Genomic DNA, 24459 nt, shown 5'->3' with positions numbered 1-24459 from the left:
TCAATGTACGGAAAAACCACTATGTGTCGCTGGCGGAGGTGAGCTGCCACCACCGCCATGCACTTAGTGAAGACACGTGGTGCTGTTGACAGGCCAAATGGTAGAACATTAAATGAAAAACAACGATCCCCAACTGCAAAACTAAGAAACCTTCGGTGGTCGCTCCTGATGGAGATGTGAAAGTACGCATCTCGGAGGTCCACCGTGGCCAACCACGCCCCTTTCCTGAGGAATGCCAAAATGGAAGGAAGGGTGACCATACGAAACTTTTTCGGCCTGATAAACTCATTGACTCTACGGAGGTCGAGGATTGGGCGGAGTCCGCCCCCTCGTTTGGAAACTAGAAAGTAACGAGAAAAGAAACAAAACTGGGTTTGGTGATGTGGTACTGGCGAGATCGCACCTTTTCCGAGTAAGGAAGAGACCTCCTCGCACAAAGCGTTAGAGGGGGGCGTGGTGCAAATATGCCCAATCGGGGGGTAAGAACAAAATTCTATGGCATATCCTTCCTCTATAATGGTAAGGACCCAGGCATCGGTCGTGATTTGACGCCAGTTCTCAAGGAAAGGTAAGAGTCTGTTTAGGTACGTAGGGCGACTGGGGTCTGAATGGGCCAAACTAACGGGGCAACAAGTGGCCAACTGGGCCTTGAAACCAACTGGGGAAGGGGAAACGGGCGGGGATTGAGCAGGGCTAAAAGCGACGTTTCTTGTTGTCAGAGGATTTCGGTCCCCGGTACTGACCCCTAAGGGGCAGGGGTGGCTTCCGATTCCCAACTGAGGGGGGTTGCTGTCGTTGCTTACCTCGGAACGAGAAAGGACTATAGCGTCTACGCTGGTATTGTGAGTTAAAGCCCCAGCGGTGACGCTGCTGAAAAGAGTAGGGCTGGTAGGGTTGACCATATTTACTGACAGTTTGTTTCATTTTGTGAGAATGCTCGAGCTGGGAGTCAGTGTCTGGGTTAAACAACCCCGCCTCATCCATGGGAAGGTCTTCTATTAATGCCCGGGCCGAGGGTGACAACGTAGAAGCTCGCAGCCAGGCATGCCTTCGGAGGGCAACAGCTCCAGCCAACAGCTTGCCAGAGGCATCAGCGGTATTCTTTGCCAGGTCCTTTTGTAATGATGTGAGTAGGAGCGCCTCTTGCTGGAAGGCCTTGGCGAGGGCTTGTTCGGCCAGGGGAAGAGAATCCAAGTAAGTGCCAAGCTTGGTCCACAGAAAGTTTTGGTAGACGCTCATGTATACCCCGTAATGGGCCATACGGGCGAAGAGACACGCCGATGAGTAAAATTTTCTTGCCATGGTATCCAATTTCTTGCCCTCTCTATCAGAGGGGGTAGACTGGGCCTTCTGTGCTGGTCTGGGTTGAGCATCTGTAACTACCGAGTTAGCTTTGGGGAGTTTCGCTAGCCAGGAGGCAGTGGATAAGTCAATTTTATATAAATTCTCTGCCCTTTTAGGGGTAGCAGGGACAATTGATGGTGCCACCCCCACTGATTTGATGACTTGTAACAGATAAGGCAGGGTAGGGAGTGTTGTGGTCACTGGGGGTCGCTGTTCCGAGGAGGAGAAGCAGGGATCCTCCACCACATCGGTAGGCTTGGGAGTGGGAAGGTTAAGTGCTCTGGATAGACGAATGAGAAGGGCAGAGAAGTTTCTAAACTCCTCTGCCTGGAGGGGGTCCGGATCCACATCTCCCGAAGTTGAAGCTGGTAGTGCTTCATCTCTGGCCTCAGGAGCGTCCTTATCGGTCTCCAGATTTGGTAAAATGAGAGGCGTTTGATGCTGGGCCTCATTTCCCTGTCGGCCTGATGTTGATGGCATCGGTGTCTGGGGTGGAGGAGGGGGGTCCGCGGGGGAGGCGGAAGCCCTGCATGGGGCCGAGATCGTGGCGGTCGCGGAGGGAGGCGCCTCCGAAAGTGGCCTCGGTACCGAGGGAGGCATTTCGCCCCGGTTCCAAGGATATCCGCATTGCTGGTAATAAGCCTCGAACCCTGGGAAGGGAGGAGGAGGCGGATAGGCGAAATAGGGAGGGTCAGGGAATCTGTAATAAGGCCCCGGGGAACAGGAACGAGAATAAAAGGACGCCCTCGAGGGGCTCCTACCACGCGAGTCCCAGGAGTCTCGGGATGGAGAGCGTCCTCGATACCGAGGGGCCCTACTGCTGCTGCGGGAGGGCCGTCCCTCTCGGCTGCTTCTTGGGCCCGGATCCGGCCGAGATGGATGGGCCTGCATGGCTCTCGGAGAGTAGGGCAGCTTGTTCTCTGGAGGCTCCGACGCAGCCGCGTCCGCCATCTTGTCTTTCTCCCCTTGGGTCTCGGCAGGAGATAGGAGGGGAGGAGCCTCGTCAGCAGCGGGCGGAGTTAGGGAGGCTCGGTTCCCCAACTCCGTTTCGTCGGGCCCGCTGTATACCGGAGGGCTCAAGGGCCTTTGGCCAGAGAGTTGCCTCAACTTCTTGGGCTTTTTATGCCCTTCCTTCGGTTTCGCCCCTTTCTGGGGCTTGGAAGTTTTAGCCCTTTTAGTGGGCACTTCCCCCGAGGGCTCCTCAGCCTCACCAGCTTCCTCCCCAGCCGGGAGGGAATCAAGCGGCTCTACTGGGTGGAGAGACGGGGGCGACTCCGAGGAGGGGCGCTTATCCGCCCGCGCTGCTCCCGGGGCGGAGGCCTGGTCAGGCGCGAGCGCTTGCTCGTACAAAACCGCTTTGAGGCGAGCCTCGCGGTTACGCCGTGCCTGAGGGGTAAAACCCTTACAGATGGAGCAGGATTGAGGAATGTGGCTCTCCCCCAGGCACAAAAGGCACATATTGTGCCCATCTGAGTCGGGGAGCTTTCCCCCACAGGCCCCGCATTTTTTGAAAAACAGAGTAGCCATGCCTGCCTGAACGGCGAACGGTCCGAGGTCTGGATAGGAGAGGTGCGGATGGTCGATAGGAGTCCGAGTCAGAGGGTAAGTCAAGCCAATAGGAGTAGACTATAGAACGGTCAAACAGTCCAAGGTCGAGCCGGGAAAAAATGCTAGAAAGCTAGTAGAACGGTTCCTTCAATCTGCTGTCGCGCGGAAAGAAGAACTGAGGCGGAGCCCCCGCCTTGGGCTTATATAGTATATGGGGAGAATGGGCGGGGCCTCCGCCATTTCTAACGCTTCGAAGCTTCTAGAATGTTCCGGAATCTGCGCAGGCGCATTGGGAAACCCATATGTACGCATTTCACAGACTCCACGACGAAGAAATTAGAGAAGTTTCTGAGAAGCAGGGGCCCCCATTCCCTCATCTCTCTTGTTCTCTCCACTGATACCCCACCACAACATACACACACTTCTTGCACCTTGGCCCCTGACCCCTTTCCTTGAAATTGTGTTTTATGCATAGGTCAGAAGTTGTGTTACAAATGAAATAATATTCCAAATATGCTAAAAATTTAAAAATCCATTACTATTGATCAGTGTTTGCTGGCCCTCAGTGCAATTTAATATCTAGAAATGCTTCTGTAACAACTTAATGCTAGGGTTAGCGCTAATCTTTTGGAGGCCGCTCGGCCCATCTACACTGCCAGGACACTAAAGCAATGTAGCCAGGTTTATTTCCAGTTTAAAAAGCACCAGAAAAGTCCACATCTTCCAGGAAGAGCCAGACCTTTGCTGGTGCCATGGCTGTGGAGACCAAGATCTGGGATCATCATGTGCAGTACAAGGAGTTCCCGAGTTAAAAGCATCCAACTTACATATGGCTCCTAGTTACAAACGTGGCAAGTGGTAGCACTAAATGGGCTGAGGAGTAAATGCCCTCCAGGCCTTTTGCAATATTTGAAAATGTTTAAGCATTTATATGCACAGGCAAAAATAAATAATCCATTAGGACAAACATTTGTCCAAGTTGCATTCAAAATAGAACTCCATGCATTTTAAAAAAAATGGTTAGTATGGTGTGGGATTAAAGCCACTGTGAATTATTTACTGCTGGCTATATCCTCATCAGAAATATCTGATCTCAATTCCTGTCCCTGTGACAACAGAAAGTGAAGAAACATTTTCCCCTAGGAATAGAAATTCACTCTTCTTAGAGTCATCATAGGAAAAAGTGTCTCCACTGAAGCTTTGGAACCAATCCTTGGTTTCCACAACAACCCAAAATTTTCAAAATACAATTGTCACAGAGACAGAAAGTAAGGGGAAATCTTCTGAACAGGGGCATGGACAGCAAAAGAAATGTTACAAGAGTATTAACCCTTCCCTATTCTGCCCAAAACAAAACAAAAAAATGGGTTGGAGTTACACTAAAAATGTATTTGTTCTGACTTATATATTCAACCTAATAATAATAATAATAATAATAATAATAATAATAATAATAATAATAATAATAATAATAACTATTTTTAACTCACTCTCTCTCCCCAAGGGGACTCAGGGGAGATCTATTTTGTTGTATGTTTTCCGGGCTGTATGGCCATGTTCCAGAAATATTCTCTCCTGACGTTTCGCCCACATCTATGGCAGGCATCCTCAGAGGTTGTGAGGTTGTGAGATACCTCACAACCTCTGAGGATGCCTGCCATAGATGTGGGCGAAACGTCAGGAGAGAATACTTCTGGAACATAGTCATACAGCCTGGAAAACATACAACAACCCTGTGATCCTGGCCATGAAAGCCTTCGACAACACAGAGATCTATTTTATTCGTAACCCAGGGACTGCTTGAAGTTACATTTATTCATGGATAAATTAACTTCGTTTTTTGCATATATTTTTTACTAAAATTTCTAGACTCATAAATGTTTATATCATGTATCTTTTCCCTTTCCTACACATCCCCAGACTGCTCTTAGAAACAGAAATAAGGGACACTGTCTAATACCAAATCACATTGTATATCTGGTGCAATATGGGCTAATCTAATGGCAACATTTATCCAGGCAGATTCTCCACTGCACCAACTACCTGCTCATTTCAACTGCAAATGCAAGAACTGAAGCTGAGATCTTCTCTGAATGAAACATGTGCTGTGCTACTGGGTTGTGCCCTTCTTTTATTCATCCTTCTTCCACTTTAAGACTACCTGAAAATGCAGATACTGAACACTGGATTATTAACGAAGTCTAAAAATTAAATAACACTGCAATGTTCCACACAGCTGAATAAACCCCCACATTTTCTGCTTTGAACTGGAATATATGGCAGTGTGGACTCAGATAACCCAGTTCAAAGCAGATATTGTGGGATTTTCTGCCTTGATATTCTGGGTTACATGGCTGTGTCTTCCACAGCTGCAAAAACAGGTCTTTGTCAAAATTAAACAATTTTCACTACAGTGAGGGATAAGTAAGAGAGAAGCAAATTGAGGGTATAAGAAGGGCTTTGCAGTGTTTCATTTTGGACTACAACTCTCTGCCAAGACAGTCATATATGAAAACAGAATTATTGGTTGTGTTCTGGCCTGCTGTTTTTAAACCTCTGTCAACTAATGCAGATAAAACTGGCCAACACACATTTTAGTGCCTCAAATGTTAATCTATTTCTGGGTAGATTTGACCGGCTGATTCCAAAAGTGGCACCAGTTTTCCTATCAACTGTAGCATTTGTGATATGCCATGTGCCAGTTTTCATCTGTTTCTGGGTAGATTTAACCTGCGGATTCCAAAAATGGCACCAGTTTTCCTATCAACTGTAGCATTTGTGATATGCCATGTGCTCATGAAATATCATGATAATCTTATCTAAGAAAATAGAGTAATTTTCAAAGTCTGCCTGACTCATCAATCTGACCTGGTGGTGCTCGCTGGGAGATTTGAGAAGCTGTAATCTAAAAAAGTAACCTTTACAACTCCGAGGAATATGGCTTGGCACAATCTGTGATCAACTTGTGAGTGTGGAATAAATTCTCCTGCCATCCCAAAGTCTCTGTGTGTCCTTCGTGTGCTAAAAGAAGACTTAGCAAGCATTGTTACAGAGAGATCAGTCAGCACTTTTACTTCTCCGCGCCTAGAGGGTATTCACGGAAAAGCAAGGAGAAAAAGGCCAAGCCGGCATACAGGAGTCCAAAGGCAGATGTGGAATAAAAAAGTGGCAAAAGAGAGGCCAGTAAGAGACACGAGCAGAACCAGCTGAATCTGGCAATCTTTAGACATCTGCATTGGAAGATTTACAAGGCAGCTGGGGCTGAAGAGGGAAGACACGGCCCAGATCTAGCACCAATGGGGACATGCCTTATCACACTATTGCTGAAAGAGTAAACAATGAGTATGCAACCTATCTGAAACCCTGTGGATGCCTCCTGCCAATTTCTGGGGCTTGTAGCTTAGGGGAAGGGCCTTAAAATGCTCAGCTTGAGAGGCCCTGGGTCTCACTAAACTATAAGGCCCAGAATTCTACAGGAAGGAGGCAGCCACAGGGTTTCAGTTGGGATGCATACTCTTTGATTACTCTTTTAGCTTTACAGGAGATGCAAAAGAGCTCTGATCCTTCAGGATGCCTGTCACTGGGGCTCAGGTAGAAGAAAAAGGAATACGTGTCAGGGACTGGAGAGGAAAAGAAGGAGGAGGAAGGAAGGAAGCTGAAATAGACTTCCTACTAAAATACAGGCCATGTAGTGATGTGAACGCCAGGAAAAAGGGGGGGGGGTGAAAAAATTTCTAACCCATCCCTTCCCCCTTGTTGATGCCCTTTTTCTGAAAAAATTGAAATAAAATAGAACAAATTGAATTTTTGAATAGTTTTGTTTAAACTGATTAATAGAATGTTCAACATGCAGTGGTCAAATATTTACTCCCAATGAAATATTTCTAAAAACTATGTAACAGGAAAACTTTTCTGTGAGACCATGTACAGTATTTGATCATTTCAGTTCTTGATCTTGGCTTCTAAGTCTCGGTTCCTTTTATGGGAACAAATACTTTATATCTGCTTGAAACTATGGAGAACTAGAGACATGAAATTAATGTTCCCTTTTTTTTTTATAGCTAATATAGATATTTCTTTAGTTTTTACTGAATTTGCCTGCTTTTAACAAACTGACAAATGTACATGGTTCAATTTGGCTAAAAATGTGTGTTTTCCGCAAAATGACAGAGATTTTTCTTCATGCTTTCAAAATTTCCAGAAATTTCATAATTCTAAGCTCACGTACAAGTTGTAAAGGAGCTGCTTTGAGAAACAAGTAGGAAAAGCAAAGACCTGCTGAAGTAAACCTTGGACTTTTTTCCATAACCATCTGCAGTGTATAAACACAGAGGTCAACTAGGGACTGTAGGTGAAAGAAACACCCGTCTCTGAGAGGCACAGCTGGGAATTACTGTCCCAGGGACAAAGATATTTGCAGCCTTCATATTGGGAGGGCCATGAAGTGCAAGAGGCTGGAGAGGTGAAAGGGGTTCAGGAAACCAAGAGGTCTGCCAAAAAGTCCCTCACAGAGGGGGAAAAACCATATCCTTGGAAAGCACTGGTGAGGCCCAGAAGGTTGGAGGAGAAAGCTTTTTTATGAGGACTAGTACAAGCAGTCAGAAAGGAGACAGGAGGCAGCCAGAGCAATGGAGAAAGCAATGGCACCTTGCTAATTTGCATGGTGCTCACTGAGCAAACGGATCACATCTCCAGGGTTTGATAGGCAAGGTCTTACAGACATAAACAGAGGTACCATGATAACATTGGCCAACACACATTTGGATGCCTGCCCTTTCTGGGTATAATTGACCTGCTGATTCAAAAAATAGCACCAGTTTCCTCCCATCAGCTCTAGTATTTGAAATACAGAACATTGCCATCTACCAGTCACCATCTGCTCGCCCATAGAAAACCATGATAACCTTATCTACAAAACTAGAGCTGATAGTCTACCCAATACACTTTTTTGAATCAGAGCCCCATATAACTCTGGGAACAAGCCTAAAAACCAAGACATCAAGAAATAAAATTGGGATTAGCCTGTGTAATTGATGCCATACAGCACACTTTGTTATTGTACTTACCATGTGGTTTCCCGTATTGCACCCTCCCCATTAATGTATCCTTACTTTATTGCCAGAGCTGTCAAGAGAACCCAGGAGCTCAGAGGACCAAAGATACCCATCACCCTTTATGATGGTCCCAACCTTATTTTTCCTGCTGAAAGGCCAGCGTTTCCCCTTGTTCTTGCTCAGCATGCGTGGATCCAGTCGGCCATCCAGGGTGCCACGGGGAGTGCCCAGGCTGCTGTCGGATGAAGTGCGGTTTATTGGTTGACTGAAGTCTTCAAAATCCATGTCTGCTGGCCTCTCAAAACCAGATTTGTGCAGTTCAATTAGGATCTGTGAATCCTGGGAGAGAGAAACATCCTTCTGAGTGGCTCTCAAGAATAAAACCATGTAAAAGATCCACAAACCAGATTTAAATCACACCCAAACATGGAGATTAGCAACAAAACCCTATCTTCTACCCCGATGAAGTCTGGGGCAGACTTCTGGCAGCAGTACAGTGATGGTTCACACAGTGATAGTTCACGTAAGGCTGGCCATCACAAGTGAACCTGAAACAGCCAACATCCAAAAGAAGGTGATATCTTTAAATCCGAAATGATCACTCAAAGCCCCCCTCCCCTCTTTGGTAAATGCCATGAGGTTATCAGGAACTGGATCGATATGTATTGACAATGCAGTCTAAACCAGGAATTCTTAAACTATTTCCACTCGTGACCCCTTTGAAATGGTTATGTGACTCCAGGTACAATATATAGTTATATAAAATAGGTATAAAAAACAAACTTTTACTGATAATCAATCAGCATTTGCAAGGCTTGCTAAACAGGCTGATTTCCCTTTTTTTGTGGAGTACAGCTGAAGCATTTTCTACGGAGTGCACTGTAAACACTGCACGTTGTTGTTAACAGATTTATGTAAATGGGTGATGTCCAGAAACCATTTACTGTTGCCAAATATTTGGCAATCCCAATACTGAGCTTATGTCAGCTTCTGCTGGTAGTTTCTAGCAATTAAGCAGTACTCACACTCCAAGGTGGACGTAGCCAGCTTTATTGCTCCTACACACACGAGAAAGAAAATAACACTACTAATTTTCTTATTACCTTCAGACCCTTTTAAAGTACTCTTCCCTCCTCCCCTTCCAAACCCCTCCCCAGCCTTCTCCAACTCCTGTGAACGATTTCTCCTGATTATCGCTTCCTCACAGGACTGCTCTCCTCCTCCAGGTTCGTTTGTTAACGCTGACCTTGCTTCAGGTATGTTGGCAGGGGCAGGAGTCAAATGCTTGTTCTTCCAAGCTTTGAATCATGTCCTGACATGATGCCCCCCTAAAAAAGGGAAAGAAACTGCAAAACCACAAGAAAGAAAGGAAAAACAATATCAACGTTGCATGGCAACTAGGTATACAATATTATCGAGGCTTATCAGGGTACTTCAGATGGAATTTCTTGACCACCCGTGACGCCCTTACATCAGAATGATTCACCCATTCAGGGTCAGGAAAGTCTTTCCACAAAATTAAATATTGGAGTTTCCCATAATGTTTCCTGGAGTTCAGAATGTCCTTGACCTCAAAATGTTCTTGTCCCTCCACCATGATTGGTTCTGGCACCCGAGAGAGGGGGTGCCATTTGTGTTGACCCAGCACCGGTTTGATTAGGCTACAATGGAAGACAGGATGTATTCTTTTAAAGTTATGTGGAAGGTCCAGTTTCACAGTCACCGGATTTATCTTTTGCACAATAGGGTAAGGCCCCACAAACTTGGGGCCCAGCTTTTTAGAGGGCTGAGAAGATTTAAGGAATTTTGTTGACAGATACACTAGATCCCCAATGTTAAACTTCACTTGAGGTGCCCTTTTTTATTTGCATACTTTTTATATGATTCTTGTGCTTCATGTAGAGTTTGTTGTATTACTGGCCAATTCTCTGAAATTTTAAAACTCCAGTCCATTGGTGTAGTAGATTCTAGCTCCCCTTGCCCCAATTCTGGAACTGGCATGGCGTCTTGTCCTGATACTGCCTTGAATGGAGAGACTCCCGTAGATGAATGTACTGAATTGTTGTAAGCAAATTCACAAAAAGGCAGCAATGACACCCAGTCATCTTGCTGATAATAACACCTTAGAAACTGTTGCAAAATCTTTTGAACTCTCTCTGTGGCTCCATCCGTCATGGGATGATATGCTGATCTGAGAGCTTGTTTGGTACCTAATAGACGTAAAAAAGCCTTCCAATAGTTAGCGGTAAATTGTGGCCCTCTATCTGAAATTATCCGTTCTGGGGCCCCATGTAATCTATAAACATGCAATAGCAGCAGGTTAGCTAACTGCTGTGCAGTTGGGAGTCGCTTTAATGGTATGAAGTGAGCTTGCTTAGAGAATAAATCTATCACAGTCCATATCACAGTATATCCTTTGCTGGGGGGTAGTTCGACTACAAAATCCATGGCAATTTGTCTCCAAGGTTTACATGGGTCAGCCACTGCCTGTAAAAGTCCCATAGGCTTCCCCACGGACTGCTTGGATTTGGCACACACCACACATTCTGTTACATAGTCAATCTCTTCTCATTCCAGGCCACCAAAACTGCCTGTTCAGTAATTGTAAGGTCTTTACAACCCCAAAATGTCCAGCGGTTTTGTGATCGTGTGCTCAGTTGAGAACTTGCCCCCTCAATTTTTCCGGGACATATAACTTCTCCTTGTAGTACCACAAACCCCCTTTCTCTGTGATTTCAGTTGGATGATCCTGCAACCAGGGGTCATACTGAGAACCATACTGAGCTTGGAAAGCCTCCTCCCACTCTGAGGGAACCCTGGCTGGATTTCCTAGAGGGGCTGCCTGGAACCGCGTTTCAACTACTAGCCCTAATTGCTTTTCTGTGAAAATTGTCTCAATGTCCTCTTGTGGTCGACTGTTATGCTGAGGCATACGTGAGAGAGCATCTGCCATGCAATTACTTTTCCCTGGAAAAAAGTTTAGTGTAAAGTTAAACCTGCTAAAAAATTGGGCCCACCGCAGCTGCTTTGCATTTATTTTCTGGGGAGTCTGTAATGATTTCAAGTTCTTATGGTCTGTCCACACCTGGAAGGGGTGTTTTGCCCCCTCTAAAAAATGCCTCCATGTTGTCAGTGCCCCTTTTACCGCAAATGCCTCTCTTTCATACACTGGCCACCTCCTTTCAGTATCTGAAAACTTCTTGGATAAATAAGCACATGGTTTTAAAACCCCTTCTGATGTTTTTTGAAACAGTATAGCTCCATATGCAACATCCGAAGCATCGCACTGGACCACAAAAGGCTGTTCCGGATCTGGGTGTGCTAACACTGGTTGCTGAGTAAACATTTGTTGAGGAGTCCAATTTAATCGAGCCCCTGGAGTTCTCACCTTGGCAGACTCTCCTCTTCCTTTAGTTTTTAGTAAGTCTGTCAAGGGCATGGCAATTTGTGCAAAATCTTTTATGAACTGACTGTAAAAGTTGGCAAATCCTAGAAAACTCTGGAGCTGTTTTCTTGTTCGAGGAGCCTCCCAATCTAACACATCTTGTACTTTGCTTGGGTCCATCCTCACCCCTTCTCGCGAGATATGGAACCCTAGATAAAACAGCTCGGACTTGTGGAATTCACATTTGGATAATTTGGCATAAAGCTGTGCCTCCCTCAACTTTTGCAACACTTGTCGGACCAACCTAATGTGATCTCCCATATCTTCAGACATTATTAGGATGTCATCCAAATAAACGAGAACCCCCTTGTACAGGAAGGGATGTAACGTTTCATTGATTAATTGTATGAATACTCCAGGTGGCCTGACAACCCAAATGGTAAAACTTTATACTGGAATTGACCCAGGGGACAGTTAAAAGCCGTTTTCCATTCATCCCCTTCTTTTATTCGAACCCAGAAATATGCTTCGCGCAAGTCCAATTTAGTAAATATCTTTCCCTTGGACAAGTGAGCTAGCATGTCCTTAATTAATGGCAAGGGGTACTTGTTTGTGGTGCAAATAGCATTCAATCCACGAAAATCTGTGCACAGCCTCAGTCCCCCATCTTTCTTCTGCCTAAATAGCACAGGTGCAGCAAGTGGAGAGTTTGCGGGCTCAATAAAACCCCGAGCAAGATTAGTGTCCACAAATTCCCTCAAAGCTTCCTTTTCTCTTTCCGACATGGCATACAGCTTGGGCTTAGGTAACTTGGCTTGTGGGTCTATTTTTATGGCACAATCTGTCTTCCTGTGCGGGGGTAATGTCCCTGCTGCTTTATCACTGAACACATCAAGGAAGTCATGATATGCCTCTGGGATAGTTTTCTTTAGCAAGTCCATCTCCTGTTCTACTGGTTGTTTAAGTACACCAGCTACATCCCTCTTCCCTGGTCTGGGTTCTTTATAGGATGGAGAATACATCCCATCTGAAAACATCAACGTCCCTCTCTCCCAATCTACTTGAGGATTTCTACTTCTGAGCCAGGCCATTCCCAATATCACTGGATATTGTGTTTTTGGGGTCACCACAAATTGTAAGGTTTCTTGATGAGTTCCGACCCTCATGGCCACAAAATCAGTGTGTGTAGGAGCAATAAAGCTGGCTACGTCCACCTTGGAGTGCGAGTACTGCTTAATTGCTAGAAACTACCAGCAGAAGCTGACATAATAACACTACTAATTTTCTTATTACCTTATCCTCCCCTTCCAAACCCCTCCCCAGCATTCTCCAACGAACGATTGGAGAACGATTTGTGAACGATTTCTCCTGATTATCGCTTCCTCACAGGACTGCTCTCCTCCTCCAGGTTCGTTTGTTAACTCTGACCTTGCTTCAGGTATGTTGGCAGGGGCAGGAGTCAAATGCTTGTTCTTCCAAGCTTTGAATCATGTCCTGACAGCTAAGGGGACACTATTTGGGGTTGGGACCCACAGTTTAAGAAGCAATGAGCTAGACAGTTATATCCTGGTATTTTCTGGATGCTTTAGACTACAAAGTTTATATCTTAAAGATATTGGAACTTAGATCCTTCTGCCTGCATGGTGTGAAAAGTGTTTCTGTTCCAGAAAGCAACACAGTTGCTCAGAATAGCCATGCTGGCTAGGGATGATGGAAGCTATAGGTTGGAGGGGCATCAAAAAGGCGATGGAGCTACTTTAACGGTTCCATTAGGTGGCACACAATTTATTTTTCTGCCTCTAAGCTACTGGGGAGAATAGAGGAAATACTACAACCCATCATGCAGACACCCACGTGTTTCTCATCAACCACGTCTGCAGCTCCTTTCATGCCTTCCAGGCACTTGGCAATGATGGGAGTAACCTGCTGCTCTGTCTCTGAGAAGATACCATAGCCTTCCTTGAGATGCCGCGTCCTCCGTTCATCCATCTCCTGCAGTTTCTAAAAGAAGGCGAAAGGAAGAGTGTGAACCTAAATAACAGTCTGACTCAGAATATAAGTAAACAAGGGCATGGTGCCATCTTTTGCCGGCACCCACTGCGTAGTTTAAGTAACACGACTGCCAGAAAGAAGATAACTTTCCGTTTATTTATTCTGTTTCCCTTAAAGCAGCCTTGTCCAACATGTGGCCTGTGGGACACATAATAATCTGCCCCAATATAAAATCATAAACTTACTTAAAACATTTAGAATTTCTTTTGTATCGCAATTGTGTGGTTCTCAAGCATGAACTTTGTAGACAACAGCGGAATTGAATGCAGAGTATATTACACTTAAAATATCAGAGTATTATCTGCAATTTACATTATAATTGCAAACAGTTCAGCCAAAAAACCCACCAAAAACCCTGTTAAAATTAACTAATAAAATAAAGAACAAGTCGACTGTTGTAATGTTGCACAAAATGACTTGTGAAAAAGAATTTAATTATGTATTCTGTACTAAGTATTGCACCACTGTGCGTCACATGTTCTTGCTATTTGTAGCCCAGGACTGCTATAAATGCAGCCCAACACAGAATCACAGCTTCAATTTTATGGTAGTGTACAGCTCAAAACATTTCTTCTTCTTCTAAAGTGGCCAAAAAGTTGGATACCTCTGCCTTAAAGCCAACAAGGCAGCTGACAACAGTATGACTAGATTCCACATTTTGAAAAGTATAGAATCATAGAATCATAGAATCATAGAATAGTAGAGTTGGAAGAGACCACATGGGCCATCTAGTCCAACCCCCTGCTAAGAAGCAGGAATTCTCAATATCATTAGCTGTTCAATTGCTTTTTAAAAAAATGCCTTCTCTTGTTGAAATGTTATAGAACATTGCATCACATTGCATAAATCTTACAATTCAAAAAATATTGACAGTAATTCCTCCCTCCCATTCTAAAAACCCTTTTAACTCTAACTGAACTTTTGAACTAAATCCCTCCTCTGACTTGAACATTGCTTTTTGATGAAACAAAACTTGAGCCATTGATGATATTTTAAATGCAAGCACCATTACCCCATACCAGTACTACATTTTGGGGGAGACTTTTTGTAGAAGGCAGCAAGAAGGGCAAAGAAAGAGGGAAAGAGAAAGAGAATCACATATGCTAAGGAGCGATCTAGCACAAGCAGGAGCAGGTTAGAGCAATTTTCCTAATTGGATGATTTGAGTTTATCAAGTCTCTACTGCCTTCTACACTACACAAAGTCTACAGTCCCAGATTGCTGAGATCTGTCTTCAAAATGCATGGTGTAGCATGTGTCAGACTGTAATCTGTAAAGACATAATTGGTATGGGCAGACTTTAAACTGGGGAGGACAAATTATGATTGGCTAGACCACGAATAGACTTTTTTTTTCAATCTGCAGTGGAAAATGCATCAAAAGATATTTCAAAACAGACCTATCTTTTTATGATTTGTAACTCTGATTTATTTATTAAGTGGATGTGACAGAGGGGGTGCTCAAGCTTCAGTGGGTCAGCAGTAGTGCTGACTCCTGTGAACTCCAACCCACTCTGCCCACCAAAAAGCATTTGTTGCTGCAGCAAATTCAGCAGCTGAGGGCAGGGAGTACTGTGGATCAGTAAATCAGACAAGGGAAACAAGAAAAACACAGGTTATAACTCTTGCATTTTTGGTATCTCAAAAAAGGCTCCTACTTAGAGACCCAGTTTCATATATCCAGTTTGAAAAGAGATGGTTACATCAATTTAAAACAAGTTTAATTATTTGATAGTCTCAACAGACAAAAGCACACATTGGGGGTGGGGGTGGGGTGAGGGCAAGGTCTACTGGGAAAGAAAGGGACCTAAAGGAAAAGTAAGGTGTCTTCCACCTTCTTTCATATAACACCTCAGAATTGGCCTGAAACAAAAGCAAGAACGTTCCCTCTGCTTTTTCTCTTTCCTCAATGTGGAATGTTGACAGATGGAAAGAGTCATACTCTGATGACACTTGGAACCTTTTCCTCAGATGAGGGAAACCTTCCTTGAGATCAAGGTTTAACAGGATTGCAGTGGTCCAGGATGAATTTATGAACAAAGAGCTGTCATGGACTGAGAGTCTAACCAACATTTGAAAATACACATAGGGGATATCTTCTGCTATAAGTGTAGCTACAGACAGATTTATGAGCCCTGCTAACTTGGGGTTTATCGATTCCATTTCCTTTCTGGATGATTTTCTACTTTCACTCTATATTTGAGATATTTTATTCACAGTGCAAAGCTGATTTGAAATTACTATTTTATTATGACTTTGGGGTTTGTTGCAAGTTGCCTTGAGGGACTTCTCAGTGTAGAAAAGGAGCAAAACCATATCTAAACTATCTAGTACAGTAGAGTCTTGCTTATTCAACCTTCACTTATTCAACATTCTGTATTATTCACGCAGTCAACCTTTTAGTAGTCATTGTTTTTGTAGTCAATGTTTTCAATACATTGCAATGTTTTGGTGCTAAATTTGCAAATACAGTAATTACTACATAACGTTACCATGTATTGAACTGCTTTTTCTGTCAATTTGTTGTAAAATATTACATTTTGGTGCTTAATTTGTAAAATCATAATGTAATTTGACATTTATTTATTTACATACATCATTTCTACCCCGCCCTTCTCACCCGTAGGGACTCAGGCGGCTTTTCCTTAATCCCTCCTTATTATCCAACATTTTCAGTTATCCAATATTCTGCAGGACTGCTTATGTTGAATAAGCTAGAATCTACTGTAGAAGCTATTTAAAAGGCATACATTGAAGATCTGTGGCATCTCCAGGAAGTAGAATTGGCTCTGATTGTGGTTGAATTTCTGCAGATATGAAGCATATTCATTCTTGCTCTCCTCAGCCATGTGGCTACGTAGATTGGCCTGCTGCTTTGCCTGGAAAAGGAAAAAAAATAGATTACTGGGATGATAATGTCACAGAGAGCTCTACAACCACCTCTTTCTCTACAATAAGGAAAAAATGCTTATGCTCCTTTGAAGGTGCTTACCTACATTGAAGGACTTCATTGACTCAGAGCCAGCAGGTAGACACCTCCAAGGTCATGTGGCCGGCATGACTGCATGGAGCACAGTTACTTAATAAACTTAAAACCACCTTTCAAGTTCAAGGTTGGGATTTGAACTCACAATTTTATGTACTGTGGACTAGCCACCACTTTACAAACTAGGACTGTCCCCCTGAGAATCTCCAGATACCACTTTCCTGGAGCTTCGTATCATTAGTTAAGATGATATGGCAGACCCTCCGCATTTGCAGATTTGGCTTTTGTGGATTTGAGTAAAATGTTCTTTCTAGGAATTTTATGTCCTTTAATGCAACTTTATGATCAACATCTGCTGGAAATGGATCATATAGTCATGCTAGAGGACCGCGAGATTCCTAGCAATACATTCCCCATTTCCAAAACAGCAACATTTTTCAATGCTTCATGAAGAAATGCCTTAGGTTTTATAGAGAATTGGGGAAAGGGGCCTAAATTTGTTTGCAAATGCTTCCCAATCAAGACCAAATGAACAGGGATACATTACTGGGCATCAGTACAAGGGATTCTGGAGACTGGTCTCAACTTTCATTGCAAAATTACTTCTGGGATCTGTTAAGCACCAAGGAAGTTGGAAATGCCACCTCATTTCTGGGGAAACTCTGACCTTCTCCACATCTGCCTTGGTAGCATTGATGTCCTGGTCCAGTTTTTCAGCTGTCAAGACAGCTTTCTCGGCCTCCCTGCAGTCACGCTCAAACTTGCGTTTGCTCTGCGGGTAAAAGGGTGGTCTGAGTGAGACGCATTAACGGGATCACACACTTATATTGTAAATTCAGCTCTCAGTGACAGGCATCACTCAAACCTATGTGATTGATCTCCACAGCCCACATAAAAATCAACACTCCCCAAAATAAGCGAACTATTTGGTTAGCCATTTTGGGCTTATAAATAAGAGCTGGAATATAGAAATGACAAAGGCTTCTGACTTTGATTTTAAAGCATCATAGAACTAACAACAAACAAGGCACTTCAAAACAACACTGTGAAAGAGAAGAGAATCTTGCAGAGTTACAATTTATAGACATAAGTAAACATTTACTCAAGGAGTGGGTAGAGATAAGCTTATTAGTCCTGCTTGTATGTGCACAAAGCAGAGTTGCTCAAACAAGTATTTTTGTAAAAGCTAAGAGGTTGGGTTGCTGTGAGTTTTTGGACTATTTGGCCACGTTCCAGTAACATTCTCTCCTGATGTTTTGCGTGCACCTGTGTCTGGCATCTTCGCAGATCTCCTCACAAGTGCAAGTGAAACATCAGGAGAGAATGATTCTGGAACATGGCCATACAGCCCGAAAACAACACAGCAACCCAGTGATTCAGGCCATGAAAGCCCTTGACAACACAGCTAAGAGGTTCTTGGAAACATCCAAAAATCATACAAGGTACTCTACAGACCTAAAGTCAAGTTATAGCACTTGCTTTATACAAAATGTGAACTTTTCTATTCTCTTCACTTGGCCACACCCACCAATCCCAAAGGTTGTTTTAAAGACTGGATAGAGGAAACATCTTTGGAATAAAAAAACTCCTTTCTGTGCTTTCATCACATCCCCATCCAGGAAATGTTTGAAGAATTCTAAAGGGAACAATGACATCCACAGCTGTATTCCTGCTCTGAACATTAGCCAAATCAATAGAAATAGTTTTAGGCCTTCCAAAGTTATGGTCCCTCCAAGTTTATGTTCACTGAGTCTAGAATTAGGCCAACGTTGAAAACACACATACAAAATATGGAGAAACTCACATTTTCAAGTTGCTTGAAGGAGTTCTCCAGCTGCTGCTGAGCCCTTCGGCCCTCTTGCAAGTGCTAGGAAAAGGGGAGGGTAAATGAAAGGAAACTTTCAGCAGCAGTATCTCAATATGATTTTTAGATCCCCACCAAATGTTTTCAGGTTACATAATAACAGAAGTACCTCAAAAAGACCTACACGTTACCTACAAGTTCAGGAATCATAGCATAGCCACTGCTATCAGGCTTCCTTTACATAAAATATAACTTAGTTTTATTTGGACTCAACATAGCTGTGTAATTTTTTGAATATTTCACCAGAATTTTAAGAATACCTATGAAAGAAAAAGGGCCAAATTTATCAGAATGTATGGTCATCAAGTGAAAAGCAAGATAGGGCTTCTGTGAAATTAATAGTTGCTCAAAGACAGAATTTCAACAAGAGTTGCTTGCCCACCATGCCCACAGCCTGCAGTAAAAGTGATAGAGCAGACAGTTGAGATGCCAAAAAGTGCTTAGGCTTATGCTGTCTAAATGATATATTTATATTGTTTAGGCTTACTGTTGTCTTGCTGTCAAGATAGAATATTTACAGTAGACTCTCACTTATCCAACATAAGTGGGCCGGGAGAACGTTGGATAAGCAAAAATTTTGGATAATGAAGAGGGATTAAGGAAAAGCCTATTAAACATCAAATTACGCTATGATTTTACAAATGAAGCATCAAAACATCATGTTTGACAACAAATCGACAGAAAAAGCAGTTCAATACACGGTAACGTTATGTAGTAATTACTGTATTTACGAATTTAGCACCAAAACATTGCAATGTATTGAAAAGATTGACTACAAAAACATTGACTACTAAAAGGCAGACTGTGTTGGATGATATAGAATGTTGGATAAGCGAAGGTTGGATAAGCAAGACTTTACTGTATATGTCTTTTTTCCTGAATTGCTGCCTCCCACTTCTCACTACAATATGAAGAATCTTTGAAATTACCCCCAGTTTCAAAAGTAATTTGTTGTACACTATGTTGTGGCCACTGCTCTAAAGAAAAATAAATCTGTTGCCTAAAGTCATCTTGAGAGTCTGCAGTTGGGCTCCTGTAATGAATATGAATGTATCTGTGTGTGCAAAGTTTGTAATACAACAACAACAACAACAACAACAACAACAACAACAACAACTTTATTTTTGTATCCCACCTCCATCCCCACGAAGACACTCGGGGCAGCTCACATGGGGACAAGCCCAACAACACAAGTCAAAACACAGAACAATCAATTAAAACATTATCTATATATATAAAAGAGTGATGGAATTCGGGCACCGGACAAAACAACAAAACTACAGGCCCCCCAGCCTTGAAATTTGACAACACAACCCATCATCCACGCCTCTAGGTTGATACAACAAAAAGAAAAGAAAAATAAAGTCCTAATTAGAGAGAGAGCAATGATTGTTTTTATCCAATTGCTGCCAGTTTAGAGGGCTAATCTCTGCCCACTTGGTCTCCTAGCAACCAACTCAGCCAAAGGACAGCCAGGGTTCAGTTAGGGGACAGGCAGATTTAGGCCTCGCTTAGGCTTCTTCCACAGATTATCTAATTTGCACTGGATTATATGGCAGTGTAGACTCAAGGCCCTTCCACACAGCTATATAACCCATTTATAATCTTATATTATCTGCTTTGCACTGGATTATCTTGACTCCACACTACCATATAATCCACTTCAATGTGCATTTTATACAGCTGTGAAGAAGGGGCCTCATATAATCCAGTTCTAAGCAGATAATATAAGATTATCAATATACAGTAGAGTCTCACTTATCCAACATAAACAGGCCGGCAGGACAAGTGAATATGTTGGATAATAAGAAGGGATTAAGGAAAAGCCGATTAAACATCAAATTAGGTAATCGTTATACAAATTAAGCATCAAAACATCATATTATACAACAAATTTGACAGAAAAAGTAGTTCCATGCACAGTAATGCTATGTAGCAATTACAGTAGTCTCACTTATCCAACACTCGCTTATCCAACGTTCTGGATTATCCAACACATTTTTGTAGTCAATGTTTTCAATATATTGTGATATTTTGGTGCTAAATTCATAAATACAGTAATTACTACATAGCATTACTACGTATTGAACTACTTTTTCTGCCAAATTTGTTCTCTAACATGATGTTTCGGTGTTTCATTTGTAAAATCATAACCTAATTTGATGTTTAAGAGGCTTTTCCTTAATGCCTCCTTATTATCCAACATATTTGCTTATCCAACATTCTGCCACCCCGTTTGTGTTGGATAAGTGAGACTCTACTATACTGTATTTACAAATTTACCACTAAAATATCACAATGAATTTAAAACACTGACTACAAAAACCCTGATTATGAAAAGGCAGACTCCGTTGGATAATCCAGAACGTTGGATAAGTGAGATTCTACATTAATATGAAATAATTACTGGGATAGAATAATGCAGAACAATATAATCTCTAAAACCAGGACAGTAAATAAAGACCAACAGTCTGAAAGCAAGAAAAATTGGAAATTCCACAAAGGAAACAATCAGGGCCAGCTAACACCTCCCAAGAAAGGATTCTTCCAGAAAGGAAGCTGAGAAGGCAGTGAAGCACTGTGTATTACCAAAGTCATTATTATTACTATTATTATTATTATTATGTTGCTGTCAACCATGAAAATGAATACAATCTGGCTCCGAGTATTCAAAAACACTAAAATCAGAATATATAAAAATTAATGTGGTATAATAAAACAGAACAATACAATCTCTAAAATCAGAACACTAAATAAAGAACAACACTCTGAAAACAGGGGAATTCCACACAGGAAACAATCAGGGCCAGCTAACACCTCCCAACAAAGTATTCCCATCATCAAAGTCTGGCAAATCCTCTGTTTTCTCAGGGCCACAGACAGTAGAAGCACATAAAATATCGCAAACAACACCACTCTGAAAACAAGGGAATTCCAGACAGGAAACAATCAGGGGCAGCTAACACCTCCCAACAAAAAATTCACTTGGAGGAAACAGCCAGGCTTTAAATCTACAAGGCCATTACATCCTAATCATTTTTCCTAATTGCAGCATTCATACTTGCCCCCAACAGACAAAAAAAAATCAGAAATACTGTATATTCACAACCTTTAGGAAATAAAATCCCCTGATGGCGCAGCGTGTTAAAGCGCTGAGCTGCTGAACTTCTGGACCGAAAGGCTGCAGGTCTGAATTGGGGGAGCGGAGAGAGCCCCCGCTGTTAGCCCCAGCTTCTGCCAACCCAGAAGTTCAAAAACATGCAAATGTGAGTGCATCAATAGGTACTGCTCCGGTGGGAAGGTAACGCCGCTCCATGCAGTCATCCCACATGACCTTGGAGGAGTCTACGGACAACGCCAGCTCTTCGGCTTAGAAATGGAGATGAGCACCAACCCCCAGAGTCACACATGACTGGATTTAATGTCAGGGGAAAACCTTTACCCTTTACCTTAACTACCACCAAGTCCTCAATACTTTATTTCCCATACCACCATACTTCGCCACAGCAACGCGCGGCTGGGCACAGCTAGTAACTACATAAAACAATAAAAACACATCAACAAAATTAAAACCAGGACAATAATAACTAAACACTCAGAGGGTAAAATTGTATAGAACTCTGAATAGGGCTCCTAGGAGGTTATAAGGGCAATCAAAAATAGGGGCAGAGGAATAATCTCAGTAAACACTAAAACCACAAAACCACAGTGATAAAGTGCAATTACTGATAATGAGTTGTAAGTAGTCAATACTATCTTCAGCCACTAGGTGGAAGACTGCCCGGATCAAGACATACTTTTACAGTTGATATAGTGAGAAGACATGGAGGAGCGATTCAATCTAAGGGACAGATTTAAAGGGCTGCATCACCTTCTCTGCTCTGGGGCAGATCTGCCCTTGCATACATAGAATATGCAGACCCTAATCATATTGTGCTATAAGGCTTCACCAAGGTAGGCCTATGAATGGCTGCCTAAAACTATGGCTCACTTACTATGTTTTCCAACTCTGACAGCAGAGTATCTTTGCTTAAAGATTGGGATTGATTAAACTAAGGGTTATTCCAAACTTTGAGAAGACATGGACACTCATTAGTGAATATATAAAGCATCTCCTTGCAACTGCTATAACATCCGGAAAGAGCATAGAAAAACGCCACAGGAGATGGAACAATGGGAAAAGATGAGGTAAAAGGGCCTGTTTTACACTATGCAATAATCTTAATGAGAATTTCTGCAAAATGATGTACCATTGCTATGAGACACTTGAGAAACTGTTTAGAATGTATAAGGGTGTTCTGGATTTATCTGAAAAAGGTGAAGAACATGAAGGGAATTTTTATTGTATGTGGTGGATATGTGAAAAAAATTGCATTCGATTCAAATAGCCGTGGAAGATTACTTCCATATATGACTACATATTGCTGCTGTAGTCATATATGGAAGTAATCTTCCATGGCTATTTTCTATATATGTGCAAAAATGTCAGAATGCATTATTACCTCCTAGAAGTAATGGTTACTGAAACTGATAAACTTGATCTAAAATTTAGCTTAAATTTTTTCCACTTGGGACCTCTTTCCTCCTGAGAAATCTTTATGTGACCTTGGGCAATCAAACAATCAACATTTACCGAAAATAAATCAGCATCTGTAAGGATTGCTAAACAGACTGGTTTTCCTTTTTATATAAAGTACGGATGAAATTTTTTCTGTTGCTAATAGTGTTGTGTCAATGGATGGTGTTCACATTTTTTTTAATTGCCAAATTTTTGTGACCCCCCCCCCCCCCCACACACACACACACACACTGAGCTCAGAGGACCTCATTTGGAGTCGGGACCAACAACTTAAGAAGCAGTGATCTAGTTTAATCATTATCATTTTGAAAATATTGGAAAGTATGGATTTCAATAACTTTGCGTTTGATAAGGATATGATATGCAGAAGGGTAACATGCAGTTGTACTGACAGAAAGAGGTCTGATTATGTTACGTCTGAGAATAGCTGCCAAGAAGAAAGTTGGAAGCCTCTTTTCATTCCCCCCCTTTCTCTCTCTCTCTACACACACACACACACACACACACACACACACACACACACACACTAGCTGTGCCAGACTTTGGTGATGGGAATAGTTTGTTGGGAGGTGTTAGCTGGCCCTGATCGTTTCCTGTGTGGAATTCCCCTGTTTTCAGAGTGTTGTTCTTTATTTAGTGTTTTGATTTTAGAGATTGTATTGTTCTGTTTTATTCTGATTTTAGTGTTTTTGAATACTTGGAGCCAGAATATATTCATTTTCACGGTTCACAGCAACATAATAATAATAATAATAATAATAATAATAATAATAATAATAATAATAATAATTTATTTATTTATTAGACTTGTATACCGCAACTCCCAGTTTGGCTCGGAGCGGTTTACAGAAATAGATTAAAACAATACAATTAGCTTTAAAACAACAATAAAAACAGCAATAAAAACAACAATAAAAACAACAATAAAAACAGCAATAAAAACCACAAGAAAAACAACAATAAAAACAGACATAGCCCCGAGTTTTTCACCCATCAAAAGCCTGTCGGAAGAGAAAGGTTTTGCAGGCTTTCCGAAAGGCAAGTAGATCTTGGACAGTTCAAGTTTCAACTGGCAAGGCATTCCATAATTGAGGAGCTACAATCGAAAAGGCTCTCTGCCTAGTAGAAGACAAATGATAAGTCTGTATGTTAGGGACTTCAAGCAAATTTTGGTCTTCGGACCGAAGTAATCTCTGGGGTTGGTAGGGGGATAAGCGGCCCTCAGGTACGCTGGCCCCAGACCATGTAAGGCCTTGAAACTTAGTACCAGTATCTTGAAAGTAATCCGGTACTCAATCGGTAGCCAGTGCAGCTGTTGTAGAATTGGGGTGATATGCCACCTCGCTGGCACCCTGGCGAGAAGACGAGCCGTTGCGTTTTGCACCAGCTTCAGTTTCCGGATCACTGACAGAGGAAGGCCAATGTAGAGGGCGTTACAGTAGTCGAGCCTCAAGATGACCGTCGCCTGGATCACCGTAGCCAGGTCGTTCCTAGATAGGTAGGGAGCCAGTCGCCTAGCCTGACGTAGATGGAAAAACGCAGATCTGCTCACAGCAGAGACCTGGGCCTCCATTGTGAGCAGAGGGTCCAATAAGACACCAAGACTTTTTACAGAAGATGACAGACGTTGTGTCTCGCCATCCAGGGT

General features: G+C 42.6%; 1 protein-coding gene across 8 annotated transcripts in view; it reads right to left on the bottom strand.

The window, feature by feature from the left end:
- Positions 1–24459, bottom strand: part of trip10 (thyroid hormone receptor interactor 10) — a 274634-nt gene that overhangs the window by 16286 nt on the left and 233889 nt on the right. For all 8 annotated transcript variants that reach the window (XM_062974102.1, XM_062974103.1, XM_062974100.1 and 5 more), the window contains 5 exons: positions 18173–18235; positions 17036–17140; positions 16133–16261; positions 13186–13332; positions 8082–8285 (listed from right to left, as the gene is read on the bottom strand). In XM_062974102.1, the coding sequence (XP_062830172.1) occupies positions 8082–8285; positions 13186–13332; positions 16133–16261; positions 17036–17140; positions 18173–18235 (648 nt within the window). The remainder of the gene's footprint in view (positions 1–8081; positions 8286–13185; positions 13333–16132; positions 16262–17035; positions 17141–18172; positions 18236–24459) is intronic.

Source organism: Anolis carolinensis, chromosome 2, assembly GCF_035594765.1.
Source record: "Anolis carolinensis isolate JA03-04 chromosome 2, rAnoCar3.1.pri, whole genome shotgun sequence".
Lineage (NCBI taxonomy): Eukaryota > Metazoa > Chordata > Lepidosauria > Squamata > Dactyloidae > Anolis > Anolis carolinensis.
This window is presented reverse-complemented; position numbering and strand designations above follow the sequence as displayed.